The sequence below is a fragment of the Chrysoperla carnea genome, chromosome 1 (genome assembly GCF_905475395.1).
Source record: "Chrysoperla carnea chromosome 1, inChrCarn1.1, whole genome shotgun sequence".
Lineage (NCBI taxonomy): Eukaryota > Metazoa > Arthropoda > Insecta > Neuroptera > Chrysopidae > Chrysoperla > Chrysoperla carnea.
In genome coordinates this window covers 88,066,694-88,079,761 of record NC_058337.1, presented here as the reverse complement: position 1 = coordinate 88,079,761, position 13,068 = coordinate 88,066,694, and the positions used below count along the sequence as shown (strand labels likewise).

Sequence of the window (13,068 nt, the reverse complement as noted above, 5' to 3'; positions counted from 1 at the left end):
AAGTTGACATTTCAAATGTCAATAAAATTGTTTATGTTCAACAGTACATTGACATTTTTAACATATTTATAATTATGGCTTCTGAGAGTACTGATAATTCTCCAAGTAAACCACCTACAGATCCACCCCCAATTTTTTCACCTCCTTTACCAGCTGTAAGTAGTAATGTCATTTTTATAATATAATATGTGTACAAAAATATTTTGTATTTACTTGTATAGAGACCACCTAGACCATTACCTCAGCCCAAACTCTTAAATTCCAATGCGGACATAGCACGAACAAAAGAATTGCATGATTTAGAATGTGAACAGGAAATTGATGAAATGTCGCAACAAATGACTGCTTCGTACAGTGAAATATCATTTAATTCGAGTGGAAGTCCTGTTTCTGAGTGTGGCACTGCTGTTTCGTTTGGCTTAGATCAAATTGATTCTCCAATTCAAGTTCCTGATTTACCTGATCATATTAAACATCGACCCGATAGTTTACAGTACGATAAGGCCCAAGGAAAAAGTATTGCATCCAAAAATATAGGTAATTTTTATTTTTATTTTGATAAGGTTTCTATATCCGAAAATACTGAAATTAAAATAGATAGGTTAGACTGAAAGTTGTATGTATCTCAAAAGTTTATAAATGAAAATTTCTAGCTATTTATATTGAAGGCATGTGACAATTTTATTTAAATTATTCAATAATGAGACTGAGAAAGTTCTTAATTTTAATATGATTATAAGAAGCTTAAAACTTGAGGAATAAAAGTTTTTATTGACTAAAAACCAACATTTATTACGACTTCTCCATATACCACCATTTTAAAAGAACTATTTTTAATAATTAATTTTTCTTAAAACATACAGAGAATTGACTTGAAATTAACACAGAAGACGTATTAAATACTCATTAATGGGCAACAAAAATTCAGATTTTTGGTAACACTATCATTTTGGTATCGAAACGCTTTAACTTCGAGAAAAAATGTAGTAAATGTTAGGCCTGTGTTCCTAGATACAAGCCTTAATGACCCGAATAACTGCTTGTATTTAGGGGCACATCTATTTACTCTTTGTTTATTATAAAAATTTCAATTTAACTAATAACAATCAAGAAATTATCAAAATTAAAAACAATAATTATTGAAAAACCTACCTCGATATGGGTCAGATTTATAACTTTTTATCCCTTATATACCGTTTTTGTACTGTCCTTTCGAGACGCTCAGTAATTATATTGTTGAATTCACGATGTATATTATATTACCCTGAATATTATATTCGATAACTCCAATTTTCTAGGTAAATGCAAACAATTCGAACGATGACTTCAAATAAGTTGTATAATATTTGTATTTCGTAGGGATCTGTTAATTTCAAGTTATGGAGATAGGCTTGTAGAATAGGCGTAACAACGAGGGCAAATAACATAAAATGAAGGGGATTTTTTTTGTAAAGAACCAAATGTCATAAAATAATTCTAATTTGTCAAACTTCCACAACAAAAGTTAAATAAAAAGATATATTTGAAGTTTTAGTTGTCGAAAGTCGGCAGTATTCAGATATTTACTTAGTGAATATTGATGTAAATTAGTAGTAAATTAACGGGTTCCGTAATATCAAAACACAGTACAAAAATTATTAAATCCTATATTATTTTTAGAAAATAAGGAAGTAATGTCTTTTCCAATTTTACAATTGGAATTCACAGTTTATAGAAATGCTTTTTCTACGTTGAATAATGAAATAATATATTTTGTTAACATCTAAATTTTAAGTAATACTCACCCGTTCTAAAAGTTATGCAGCACCGAACATGTTTTGTGTGTCATTAATTATGCATATTGTGCAGTTTTAGATCGGTTATCACTAGGTGTGTGTCGCTTATCTTATTTGGTCTAAATTTTGAACATTATGCGTGTGATCAAAGTTTTCTAAAACAAACAGTGAAACTAATTGAAGAAATAATATTTTAATGCCATTGAAATAAAAAATTTATCTATTCCCGGGGTTATGACCTAATCGATAACATTTTATTTATATAGGTTGTCCTGATTTACATGGAACAATACATGTGGATGGTAATATGACATACTTCATTGCAGAAGATTTAGAGTATAAGATTAAATTATCAAGTCCCATTACGAAAAAGAGTGGTAAGTTCTGAATTATTCACTATACTTTATTAAACATCATAATGAGGGCTTTTATTTGATCTGCCACTTGATGCAAAGTTTTTTTTTCTAACAATTAAATCTCCAAAATCAGAATTCAAATACACATGGCGAATGTGATGATAAGTCAATAGTTTCATTCACGTTTATTTAACTTGAAAATGGTTCATAGAATCTAGTCGCCTCTATGCATTATGCCTAATTATTGTCTTTATACAGAAAATCAAAAATAGATCAATTTTAAAGTGCACACTATTCTAATCATTGGACAAATTAAAAAAAGGAACGTTTGTACACAAAATCACTGATTAGATAAAGAAATATAGTCATAAACAGGCTTAAATTTAAAAAAAAAAAGCAGCAGGGATCTGTGGAATAACCAGACTATCCCAAGAATCTTAGATCATATATTTTAAATAGATAAGCCCAGTGTATACCAAGTATATATATTTTGGCGTCACAGAGTAGATTAACAAAGATGAAAATACAATATTCAAACAGCTGACGGAGAAACGCCATTTTGGAGGCCTGGTATTCAATGCGCATGATCGTATAACCGGAATCAGCTGCTTCAATGATATGTTTATATTTCAAATTCACATGTGCTTAAAATAAATAAATAAAATTTTATTTTGTTTTAACGTTCAAACGAGTAATGTTGTTAGATAATTTTGTGTTAATTCTATTAAAAAAATTTTTTTTAATGGTAATTTTTACAAAATATACTGTTTTAATTTTATTTTAAAGTGGTATAATCTTATCTTAAATACGCGCCAGGATATTATGTTGTATATTAAGACATGCGTATTATGACCAGGCCTCGACATTTACTATCATTGTCAATCTACTTTGAGACGTGGTTCTCACTCTGTTGACAATTCCAGTAGTGAATTTTCAAAGCCAAGAATGCCCAAGAATGACAAGAAAGTTCATTCATACATTTGAACAGTTTTGTTTAAAATTACTATGGTTTCTTAATCTCCAGCTATTTATTCAACATCTGCTGAAACCAAATTTAAATCTGCTATCGTAGTTTTATTATAATCCTCCGGTTATCGCACGGCAAAATGATGTTTCTAATAAACGCATTTTTAATTAATAAAATTGTTCATTTTTTTCTTAAACTGTCACCCAGTAAGAACCGTGAATATCTACATGATAAGGAGTTAAACTTAAAATTAATTTGAAAATTTTTTTACATTACCTCTGAAATCAAAAGCATAACCTTTATTATTGATTTATCCTAAAATTTTGGTTTTAAAATGGACGATGAATACATAAATGAAGTGATAAAATCATTTGAAAATATAGATATTGATAATAGTAAGTAAACGAGCATTACTTAGCTGGTATTCCACTATTCATTGCATGCAGAAACGGATACAACGTCCCTATAAATCGTTTTATTATATTATTAATTTGTATTTTCACACAAGATTTATCAATATTAATCATTAATGTAATAATAATTACCTCTATTTTTTAATAATGATATTATTTATTTATAAATATAGGCAATATTATTACATAAATGATGAAATCATTGTATGAAAACTGAGAATAATAATATAATAGAATCGTTTAGTGGTTATAAGTATTTATAACGCGAGCGAAGCCAAAAATGTTTATGCACGAATTAACAACTTTAGCATATTTTTAGGACACAATGAGTTTTGATACTTTTTGTTTATAAAGCAGTATATACTTTCAAATGGCTCAATAAAAATGCTGAATTTAGGTGGGATTTAAGTTATTATTACTGAAAATTTAGTCCCATAGAAAAAAAATTTAATATTTATATTGCTTTTGGTATTCGAAAGTTCGTTAATGTGGAAAATCTAAATCTATACAAAGGAGGTCAACAAAGTTTTTGAAATTTCTCAGTTAATATTAGTAAATTTGATTTTTTTTTAAATATAATGTAACCTTAATGAAAAAAACAATTTAATTTTTAGAATTTCTAGATATGTATTGGTAAAATTAACATTCTTGTAGTATACTTAAAGTTTGAAAAAATAAAATCGACTTTATGTTTTCATCTCATTTTTTTTTCTCTGAATTCAATGTTTATGGTAAATATTCAATGTTCTAAAATACAAAATTTGAAATTTTTCTTTTCAATTTTTCGGTTGGGATTCTTTAAAAAGAATTCTAGCCTAGTTTGATAATTTTCAAGAATGTTCTCTTGGGAAAAACATCGATTTGAAGTTTTAACCAATTTTTCGGACTCGCTAAAAGATCGGGGGTAGCATTCGCTTTTTTTTTTGAAATTAAAGGCATACTTAATACAGATTGAGGCATAATAAAGCATAATACAAACAATTCATACTTTTTACAAAACTCAACTAAAAAGAATCATGGTAATCCCTAGACAATGGCTACTAATTTCTGAGGTTTTCGTGACTTTAAACTTCGAAACACTGCACTATAATTGCCTATTTTTATTTTTACGAAGTAATAAAATAGTAGCTAATTGTCTGTTATCAACAGTTTTGACTTGTAAGGTTACATTAAAATTGCTTAATAGGCTTGATTTTATAAACAAAAACAAATTAGTTTTATTTATTAATGTATCTATGAATAGTAAAATAAAATTAATTTGAAAATCATGGATATAGAATTAAAAGAATTAGGAAAAGGTAATAAATAATATTAAAAAAAATTAAACCCATATTTGTAAAATTCAAATAAATGTAATTTTTATAATTAAAAAAATAGTAATTTTTATAATTAAAAAAATAAAAAATAAAAATATAATAAATATAATTTGTAATTATATCAAATGTTTTAGATTATACGAATTTTCCTGGAACATCACGTAGTGGTACACCGAATAATTTATATCGACAAATATTAGTACCACAATTTACACAGATTGATGTAAATATTCTAGCGGATTTAGAATGTGAAGCACAACGTATGGCAACATCTATTGATAATCTAACAGAAAATCTAGGTGGTATACTTCATTCGGTAAGAATAATGTATAACAATTTATACGCAGTAATTTTAATTAAGCAACCTGCCAAATTAAATTATATTATCGTCTTATTAGATAAGGTAACAAAAAAATTGCATGTTCACAGCTTCTCGTTATGTATTAAATCGCCTATTTTATGAAAATTCCCCAAATTAAAAACGTTCAGGCTTGTCATAATGAAGCCATGTACGAAAGAATAGCCTAGTATTTACTACATTTTATTAAAAACTATCAAAGTCAGATTTGGGCGGACTACAACTTTATAATTAAAGCCAGTTCTAGTGTCCATTAGACCGAATCATGGATAAACTAAAAACACCTATTATTTATTGGCCTGGTTAATAAAAATTTTAACATTAAAAAAAGGTGACCAACATAGGCATCGCTAGAATAAAATTATTGAGGAGGCACCGAAAAATTGGGTACAATTGTTGGACTATTTTCTTCAACTTTTGATTCTATTTATTTAAAAGTGGATTATTAACTGATTATTAAAGGGGCGCGTGCCCTACTTCGTTCGTAACGGCTCCTATGATGACCATTTTAGCACTTACCATTTGTATTTTTTATTAGATGTCTTCGATAACTGCCGATAATGTTGACATTTATAAAGATGCGGTTTCAAAAATGTCTGATGCAATGGACTTAAATATAAAAGGAATGTACACTATTATAGCAAAAGCTGAAGAAGTATCTCATACTATGAAAAATGTTCAATATCATGCGGAGAGAATGTATCCTTTTCAAAATATTTTTTTATATAATCGTTTAATTTCTGTGTAATGATAATAATTTTTCTTAATAACTACAACAGAAAAGAGATAAAACGACTTGTGGACTTATTCGAAAGTAATCTTTAAATAATACAACTTCAATTATCTGAATTTCTATTAAAAAGTGTAAATAATATTTGCAGTTTAAAAAAAATCAGCGTATTTTATTCTTAAAAAATGTAATAGAGGTTATGTAACATAACCTCTCCAATTATAACATATCTGTAATTAATGTATTATTGTTTATTTTTGTTACTTGAATTCTTGTTGATATTTATTTGCTTGTATTCTAGAAATAATAAATATTCTAGAATCTTAACTTTGTTGTAATTGTATTTATTTATTTGAATCATAGTTTTAGGACCACATCGATTATATAATTCATTAATACCCAGCGTAACACAAACAAAACGATATATTACGATTACTTCTAAATAAGAACGGATACAAGTAAGTAAAATTGAATTTATTTATAATAATTCCTCTGTAACCGGCGCTGACTAGAAATATTTTTAAGTATTATATTGTATCAATAGTGTTATATGCTAACAGTTAATTTATCTATTCTTCTGTGTTTTGCTTAGCAAATAGTTATTCTATGCTTTTTTGTTTTAATTAAGAAAAACATATATTTTCTAAAAGATATGTATTAAAATTATTTGTTGCGAGTGCCGATCAAAGAGCATAGGATAGAGGAGAAGCAGCCCATATGAGCTAATGTAAAATCGTAGTATACGAGTTTCAGCGCCTCTACCGAGTCAGGCTTTCAAACTTAATAGTTAATAGTCACCCCCGCAAAGTAGTTAAACTTAATAGCCATACCCGCAAAGGCCGACAAACTTAATAGTTGATCGCCTCAGACTCCAGATGTCACTTATAATTATACTTCTGCTTCTTGTCTATCCTATAGTCTTTGGTGCCGATCATGGAAATATCTCCATTTATTATCGCCTTAAGTAATAAAACAGTGTTGCCAACAGTTAAATTTGCATCCCTCCAAGAATCAGGTAAAAACCTTTCAAAAAACCCCTAAACATCGTACTTCCAAACTTTTGTGCACTTTTGATAATGTTCTTTTATCAGTTATATCAGCTACTTTCGGCATCGTTTAAAAAGTGCGTAAAATATTTGAGTAAAAATTCTAAAAAAACAAATGTATCTCCAAAAAATCCTCTAAATTAAAAAAATATTCCTATTCGCCATGGGAACTGATTCTAGCGCTGTCTGGTAGTAGAAAATAGAAGCTATCTATAACAAGTCAAATTTCAACAGAAATAAGAAATAAATCACATCACATAGTTTAAATAATTTATTTTATTTTATTTTACTCATTATCAAAATATAAATAAACAATTTAGTCATAGCATGCATAAATTTGACTTGTCATGGACGGCTTCTATTTTCTACCACTAGACATCGCTGAATCAGTTCCCATGGCGAATAGGGTGAAATCTCCTACAAGTTGGCAACACTAAATAAAATTATGTCATTTAAATTATATGATACTGACTAAAAATGCAAAGAACGAGAGTGTTATAAATATGAACATTGTATTTTTTGTCTAATAATATACATTTTCTATTTTTTAACTAGAAGTAACTACATGTTGTTCATACATAAGTTAAATTAACATACTATAATTATACTTGAAGAATAAACACAGGACACAAATTGAGACTCGCCGGGATCAAGATAAATATTCCATAAAAATTGTTTAAAATAACCTTTTATATTTTCTTCTTTCTGTGGCCAATAACTTCTCATGATGCTGAGAATTTTTGTAGAAATACAAATATTACATTAGAGAACTCCACTTAGAGTTACTAGATCCTTTTAGAAAATAGAATCCTTATTGGATTTAAAAATGATGTTTCTTCTCTTGGCTATAGGGGATCGGATTTAATTTTTTTATCACTTCAGATGAAGAATTCTCACTTCACGAATAGAAAAGTGAAGTTGCTTTTTAAAAATCTTTATATACTAGTCAATTAAACAAAGAGGAAGATACCCATTAGTGATGTCATACGTGGTTATCGCCATAGAGATTATATATTAAACTTTGTTTTGCTAAAAGGATATGGGCAACTTTTGAATGCAATCTTTGATTGCTTATAACTTCTTCATTTTTTAATCAATTTTAATTTCACTTTTATCATGGTATCAAGCCTAGTTTTACATTTTTATGGGTAATATGCCAATTCGACATCAGGATTATCCCCTATTGAAAATAAGTATTTCCAAAAGTCAAATTATCTCAGGCTAATTAAGTTTAGAAGAAGTATTTTGGAATGTTCACCCTAATTAGTTTTTATTGGACTAGACCCTTTAGAAGGTTTCTGTAGAGACCACTTTTGTTCTTTAACGTGGGAGATCATTGATACTCCTTTTCTTGCTAAGATACTTTATTTTGATAGCAAGTTACGTAGTTATTTTACACATGTTCTTCCAGAAGAGCTTCGTGCTTGGTCTGTCTTGGCATTTTTATATCATTATCAAGCTCAAATAATAATAAGAACTTAGATTTAGTGGTTGCTTAAATAATCCATTTCGAGGTTAAGCTAAACGATTATTTAAATTTAATGAAAAAAAAAAGAGACAAAACATAAAAAATATCGTGCACTATTATGTTCGGACATACAATTAGATTAATTATTTAACTATATCTCGACTCTCTGGTTAATCTCGCGTGTTCCCGGAACTTTGAGGTGGCAATCTTACCTTTACCTCCATCGATTAATATGTTATAACCAAATTTTTGAAAGTAAAGCTTTAATTTAATAAAATTTGAGGCTATTTCAATAAGTAATGAAGATAATAATTATTTGGCACATTTTTTATTGAATTTGGGAAAAACTGTGGTATGTTTTACGCTTACAACAATTTATGGTGTCAAATCTATAGGTTTTTGTAACTTAAATTCGTGATATTGATCATAATATAATTATAGTGTAATAATTAATAATTCATAAGATAAATATTTCGATGTAATAATTTATAGAATATTAATGAATAAAATTCGAACACAGATTTTTGATAAAATTTTAAGGCAGTAGTTTTTCATGAGTTTTAAAGTTTTTTTTTTTTTATAAATATTATTTAATTAAACACAAACGCTAATACTCTTTAAAAAATTTATCCAAAATTAATATTGCTATCTCGATTGGAGATTTATTCAAAAAGGCAGAAATTTTATTCGAATTTTTTTTAAAAACTCCAGAGAGAAATTACTCCTTAAAATTTACTAAATTTTCTATATGTATTTATATATATACATCATACAACAGGTTTTTATTTTCTATAAATTTCGCTAAATATTAAATTTTTTGACAGAGTTTGAAATTTTCGACTACTTTTCATGTTCTCAAATTGAGTCTACGATCCTAGAAATAGAGATCTTTACAGAAGTTCAGATGTAATTCATCATTAAAATGCATTAAAGGAATATCGTCAAAACGATTTTGTATTTTATTGGTTGGTTATATTAAGACTCACTCTGAAGTGTTACTGTTCTATTTTGGCTAAGAGTCACTTCATCAGAAATTTGTCAAACTTTCTTCTCTTCTTTTTGCCAGACTACTTATAGATAACAATCAACTCACAGATTTAGTTTCGCATTAATTGAATTTAGACTCCCCGCTGCAGCCAAAATTATTGAGCAGCTATTAACAGAGAGTTGTGTTTTCTTAGTTTCCCAGTGTACGGACTATAGTAATTCATATGTTGAATTGACTGACGGGAGAGTCTTCAAGGCCTAGCTAAATGAACAAACAATAAATTTAGAAAATCTATCTATTTTGATCCATTATACAGAAATATCTGCCCTAAAGTTTCATAAACAGTGTATGCTTTTTAGTCAAGTTGCTCGTATCTATATATATAATTATTTCATTTATTCGACTTTAACGCTAAGATATCAGCGATACGAGTAAAAAGAATGTAAACCACACTTAAACAAATCAGCTAAATTTTTCATTGAATGAAAAGGCAATATAGATAGATACCTACTTTATTATACATTTTAATAATGTATGTGCTGTACTCTTTTTTATGTATATGGTAAGTGCGTATGGTTTACAAGATTGCAAACAAACATTTCCGTTAAATATTATGTATCTACGGGCGTTGCAAACTATAGTTCTTTTTTATATCGCTAGATAGAGTCTTAGTATTAAAATCCATTTTTCTCTGTAGAGAGCCCACAGAATGTCGAAGGGCCTTCTGATTAATAGAGGATCTCTTGAATTCTATAATTATTTCTGTTTTTTTTTTTAATGCTTATAATAAAGTGCGTAATTTGAGTTTTTCTTTTTTTAAATATTATACAAATTCTATTATGTACATAGTTACATGTGTATTGATATTATGTACAAATTTTTCTCTGGCTAAGAATTACAAAACTAGAAGCAAGTATATAGTGTGATTTTTGTATTTATTGACATAATAATGCAATAAATACGCAAGTAATAATAAATTTCAAACTTTGTCAATACATAAAATTTCAAATGCAATTTGTTCGTCTTTTAGAATTTTACAAAACAGTTATTTATTATCACTTTATTGTGTATGTAACGCAACAAAACAGGAAAGATAATACACAGATTTCTTAATTGCAATAAGCAACATCTAATTTCTTTTGACTAGGTGACACGATTATTACAATACCTTCAAAAGGGTTTGACGTGAACCTACATGGGTTTTAGATTGAAACTTACAATTAATTTAAAATATAAATAATTGTTTTTATTAAAAAGCCTGTATAGTGCCATGACGATATTTATGTAACGTCAAATGGAGACGGGTCCAGCAGCTCAAGAACAGAATAAACAATGCAAAACACATATATGTATTTTATTATATTTATTATTAAATAATACTAGGTCTATGGACAAAATGTCGATCGGCTTAGATCTAAATGCCTGCTAAATTATAAACTATGCGGAGAAAGTATAAAATAATATTAACATCGTGTAATTATAGCCTTAAGTCGGGGGTACTTCTGGACGGAAAACCAACTTAACAATATGTTAAAACACTGTGCTTTCTACCCTGTGCTTCAATGCCAGAGGACATAGCAAGTGATACACAGCACATGTAAACACATGTGCATTATGTATACATGTATACATAAAGTATGCACATGGTATACATGTTAATCAATTCCTTAAATCTCTAAACGGTGTAATTACAGTTCAATTTCTATACAATGGTAGTTGGTAGTTGGTACACAAGTGGTATAGGTAGGTTCTACGTGAGTTTCATGCATTGGTATTCTATTGGTAACTGCTGTTACACCGTGTTTGCTCTAAGAATTTATGGTTTTGTTTTGACATAAATATGGGGTATATCTAGTGTAACAAATTGCATTAATGTATGTATTCACAACTAGCATAAACACCACAAATTCCGCAAAATATGTCGACTCTCACCTTAATTTGACGTTACACTAATCACTCAAACAATTATTCGTCGCATATGCATATGCAGAACCAAAATATTTTTAACTTATATCTTTTCATTATATTAGATTTTTTTCTTTTCACAAAAAGATTTTATCATTTATACAATTATAATAAGTACCTGGATAACTGGAGCTTCGAAACCTCCTGAATACTAAATTTCATGAAAATCAAATCTATTTTATTCCATGAAAATCGTTTTAGCCGTTTCCGAGATTAATGGTTCCGAGATAAAACGACGTTTTTTGAAAGATTTCGATATTAAAACAAAGTTATTTACCTACTCAAATAGATATTAAAAAACTTCCAATATTTTTCTATATCTATATTTCTTATCCCTAGTTAATTTTTCTGATAAAGATAGAAAATGTCTTCCCATTGCAAAAATTATTTACATTGTCTAATCATTATTCGTAATAACACAAGCAGAGATTATAATACAAACAGCTCCTTCAAATCTCTATATATTTTAGGCCAATAAAATAACAATACATATTCAACAATCTTGATTTAACATTAACATCTATAATGATTTTGTCTTTTATGTAACAAAGAAATTTTTTAAATAATTTTAATGTGCTTATGAATTATTACTTTCATGTTCCTAATAAAATAGCCATTCAATTCGATGCTTAAGTATAGTCCATTTAATCGGGGCGTGTTCCTCATTAGGTGACTGAAGAATCAGAATTTAACCTACTTTACTTATTCCCGAACTTGGACCGTGTTCGAAATTTGAATTCGAATACCTTATAGCACGGTCTTAACAATAATAAAATATATAGATTTAAAAAAATTAACTGCTTTTAGCCATCTACTTCGTACGTAATCTGAAAAAATATATTAAAAAAAAAAAATTTCAGTAACATTTCAAGGTAGTCTATTTAAGTGAGCGCTATATATCTTCTATGAAATATTTTTGCATCGGGTTCTATAAAGTCCAAGTTCTCGTTAGTATACGTTTACATTGATAAATACTCATCTAAAAATTGCCATTTGGCTTAATTATGCTCAATCTATTAACCTTTTCCACCCTGAAAGTTTTCCCAATTGATGCATTCTTTTTTCTACCAGTTTTGGGAGTAGTTGTAAGAGCATTGAATGAAATGTGCGGAAAATTTCCTACCTTTACAGAAGTCAATTATGCAATCCGACATCATTATTTCATGACAACCGTTAATTTATGAATATCAGTTCGAAAAGTATGAAATAACGCACCACGAGAATCTTCACATGAGAAAAAATTAGAGTTAGGTACTTTACTTTTTTATTTATGAACAAAAATTTTTTCCGGTCTTATTTTAAAGGAATATATATATTTATAAATATTAATAAATAACACAGTTTTCAATACACATAATAACGATTTCATAAAATTTTTGTGTTTTTCAACTTGATTTGGAATGTTTTATACAGTGCAACCTCGATATAACGAATCTGAAGGGAACCAGTAAATATTCGTTATATCAAGTAATTCGTTAAACTGAGGTTTGTTATATTGAGGTTAAGTTGGTCTAAAATTCGTTATAAAGAGGAAAAAAGTGTCGGAACCTCTCGCGACATGAATTACATACTATGGAGTATACTAACTGTCATATATTGGTGGGACTTTATACGTTATATAAAGGTTTTGAATTGACGAATTTCGTTATATAGAGGTATTTAAATTTTTTATGTAGTTGAAAATTC

General features: G+C 28.1%; 1 protein-coding gene across 2 annotated transcripts; it reads left to right on the top strand.

Annotated features, from left to right (window-relative positions):
- Positions 1–29: 29 nt before the first annotated feature.
- LOC123290448 (BLOC-1-related complex subunit 6) lies at positions 30–6,125 on the top strand. Of its 2 annotated transcripts, none has more exons than XM_044870628.1 (6): positions 30–155; positions 222–537; positions 2,042–2,149; positions 4,962–5,143; positions 5,724–5,884; positions 5,965–6,125. In XM_044870628.1, the coding sequence occupies exons 1-6, from the start codon at positions 75–77 to the stop codon at positions 6,008–6,010; spliced, it is 894 nt and encodes a 297-aa protein (XP_044726563.1). In that variant the 5' UTR covers positions 30–74; the 3' UTR covers positions 6,011–6,125. The 2 variants fall into 2 exon arrangements, with proteins under 2 accessions (XP_044726563.1, XP_044726562.1); XM_044870627.1 differs by having other exon boundaries at positions 2,042–2,152.
- Positions 6,126–13,068: the final 6,943 nt, after the last annotated feature.

What these genes read in the sequence shown, in the direction of transcription:
- LOC123290448 (XM_044870627.1), top strand. Translation starts at nt 75, where the DNA reads ATGGCTTCTGAGAGTACTGATAATTCTCCAAGTAAACCACCTACAGAT. An exon ending in TCCCATTACGAAAAAGAGTG is followed by an intron (nt 2,153 to 4,961) that starts GTAAGTTCTGAA and finishes CAAATGTTTTAG; the next exon opens with ATTATACGAATTTTCCTGGA. An exon ending in CAATATCATGCGGAGAGAAT is followed by an intron (nt 5,885 to 5,964) that starts GTATCCTTTTCA and finishes TAACTACAACAG; the next exon opens with AAAAGAGATAAAACGACTTG.